General features: G+C 39.7%; 1 protein-coding gene across 1 annotated transcript in view; it reads right to left on the minus strand.

Annotated features, from left to right (window-relative positions):
* The window catches only part of LOC133447314 (GDNF family receptor alpha-4-like), a 74,990-nt gene extending 74,027 nt beyond the window's left edge, over positions 1-963 (minus strand). Inside the window, exon 1 of the mRNA XM_061725961.1 lies at positions 404-963. Coding sequence (XP_061581945.1) covers positions 404-440 — 37 coding nt within the window. The 5' untranslated portion in view covers positions 441-963. The remainder of the gene's footprint in view (positions 1-403) is intronic.
* Between the last annotated feature and the right edge of the window lie 1,311 nt (positions 964-2,274).

Raw genomic sequence — 2,274 nt, forward strand, 5'->3', positions numbered from 1 at the left:
GACACTATACAAATAACATTTAATTGAATTGAATTCAAAGTATCCTCTAGTCACATCCTTTTTTGTACTATTGAAAAGTTTGAAAGAAACACCCGAGACTCCACATCATTTAGACCAAAAAGCTGAAATCTGGGTAGAGGTTTAAAGCTTCAAAGGAAGTTCAAAATTGTATATATGTTAATAAGAGCTGCCATTTGTCTATTGCGTATAAATTTACTGTACAGTGAGGGAACATAACCGAGTCAAAATGCCATGTCTTGTTTTGACCTGACTTGCCCAAATAAACATGATTCTGATCCTGATTCTGATGCTGAACTTGGGAGTCAAACATGGTCCGGATAAACGCGTGTTACCAAAGATTCTCTCTCTTGAATGAATCAAACCCCCCGGAGGGGTTTCTTACCTGCGACGAGCAGAAGCACAAGCCCCAAAAGACGCATGTTGTGGCGAGTTCGGGACACCCAGTAGGGGGTTGTTAAGACAAAGAGCCGAGGGACGGGACTGGGTCCAGCGGACCCGCTGTGCGCTCCTGCAGAAACACGCGCAGAAACCACATTCACTGGAACCCCAACGGTCCGCACAGTCCGTCCGTCCTCGGTGGCTCCCAGTATTTTTTTCTTCTCGCAGTTCCCAGCTGATCCGGAGCCTCGGAGGGGACTGATTCGGGGGGGAGAAAGAAAGAAAGTGCGCTCTGGAGAGGCGCAGACGCAGCAGCGGCTCCGAGCGCGCAGCTCTGCGGGTCCGGCTGTGCCAAAGCGCCGGGACCTGGCGGGGTTTACGCGGAGGAGAGGGCGGAGATGCCGGGCTGGAGCGGCCGGTGCGGGACGGTCATCTCTGCGTGCAGGGACCCCGGACGGTGCCGTGTGCGAGCGGGATGATGCTGCTGGCGGCCAGGGACAGGGAGGCAGGGGTTATTAACTGGTGACTTCCCTCCTCCCTCCTCATCCTCCTCTTCCTCTCAGATCAGCAGCGTCGTCTTCACCTTGAGGGAAATTTTTTTCCAGATGAAGACGCTTCTTTTTTTGTGTGTGTGATAAATGAGCTATTAAACTGTGAGTTATTTTGTGACGTTGGCTTATCTGTACAGGACTGTCTCAGAAAATTAGAATATTGTAATAAAGTTCTTTATTTTCTGTAATGCAAAAATGTCATACATTCTGGATTCATTACAAATCAACTGAAATATTAGACCCTTTTATTATTTTAATATAGCCGATCATGGCTTACAGCTTAAGAAAACTCAAATATCCTATCTAAAAAAAATTGAATATTTTGGGAATCTTAATCTTAAACTGTAATCCATAATCAGCTATATTAAAATAATAAAAGGCTTGCAATATTTCAGTTGATTTGTAATTAATCCAGAATGTATGACATTTTTGTTTTTTTTAATTGGTTTACAGAAAATAAAGAACTATTCTAATTTTCTGAGACAGTCCTGTATGTGTGATTAGTCCAAATGGACTCGGACTTTTAGTCAGAACACAACAAATATTCTCATGAGTAAAAATGGCATTTTGCTAGGCAAGGCAAGACAAGGCAAGTTTATTTGTATAGCACAATTCAACACAAGGTAATTCACTGCAAAAACTCAAATCTTACCACGAATATTTGTCTTATTTCTAGTTAAAATGCCTCATTTTTAGTCAAAAAATCTCATTACACTTAAAACAGACTCATCACTGGAAAAATAACTTGTTATTTGGCATTTTCACCTGTTTCAAGTAGATTTTCACTTGAAATAAGTATAAAAATCTGCCAGTGGAATTGGCAGATTTTTTTGCTTGTAATGAGAAGATAAATCTTGTTCCACTGGCAGATTTTTCTAATTATTTCAAGTGAAAATTTACTTGAAATAGGTGAAAATTGTCAAATAACAAGTTATTTTCTGGTAATGACTCTTGTTTTAAGTGTAATGACATTTTTTGACTAAAAATGAGACATTTTAACTAGAAATAAGACAAATATTCATGGTAAGATTTTGAGTTTTTGCAGTGATCAAAGTGCTTTACATCAACATTACACAATTAAACAGTAAATAACAAATACAATGAAATAAAATGATAAGAAAAGAGGTAAAATAATAAAAAGCACAAGTTGTTAAAAAGTAAGGGCAGTAGATCCAGCAGGTACATCTCATTCTTACAATGGCAAGAATTACGTTTCTATACGGTCAAAACGTACAAAGACCGGGTCAAATACTGTATTACAAAAGTAATCTGTAACAATTCGTACAGTGAATTAAACCAATTTGCCACAATGCCTGTTTCCAGG

The sequence above is a fragment of the Cololabis saira genome, chromosome 7, assembly GCF_033807715.1.
Source record: "Cololabis saira isolate AMF1-May2022 chromosome 7, fColSai1.1, whole genome shotgun sequence".
Classification (NCBI taxonomy): domain Eukaryota; kingdom Metazoa; phylum Chordata; class Actinopteri; order Beloniformes; family Belonidae; genus Cololabis; species Cololabis saira.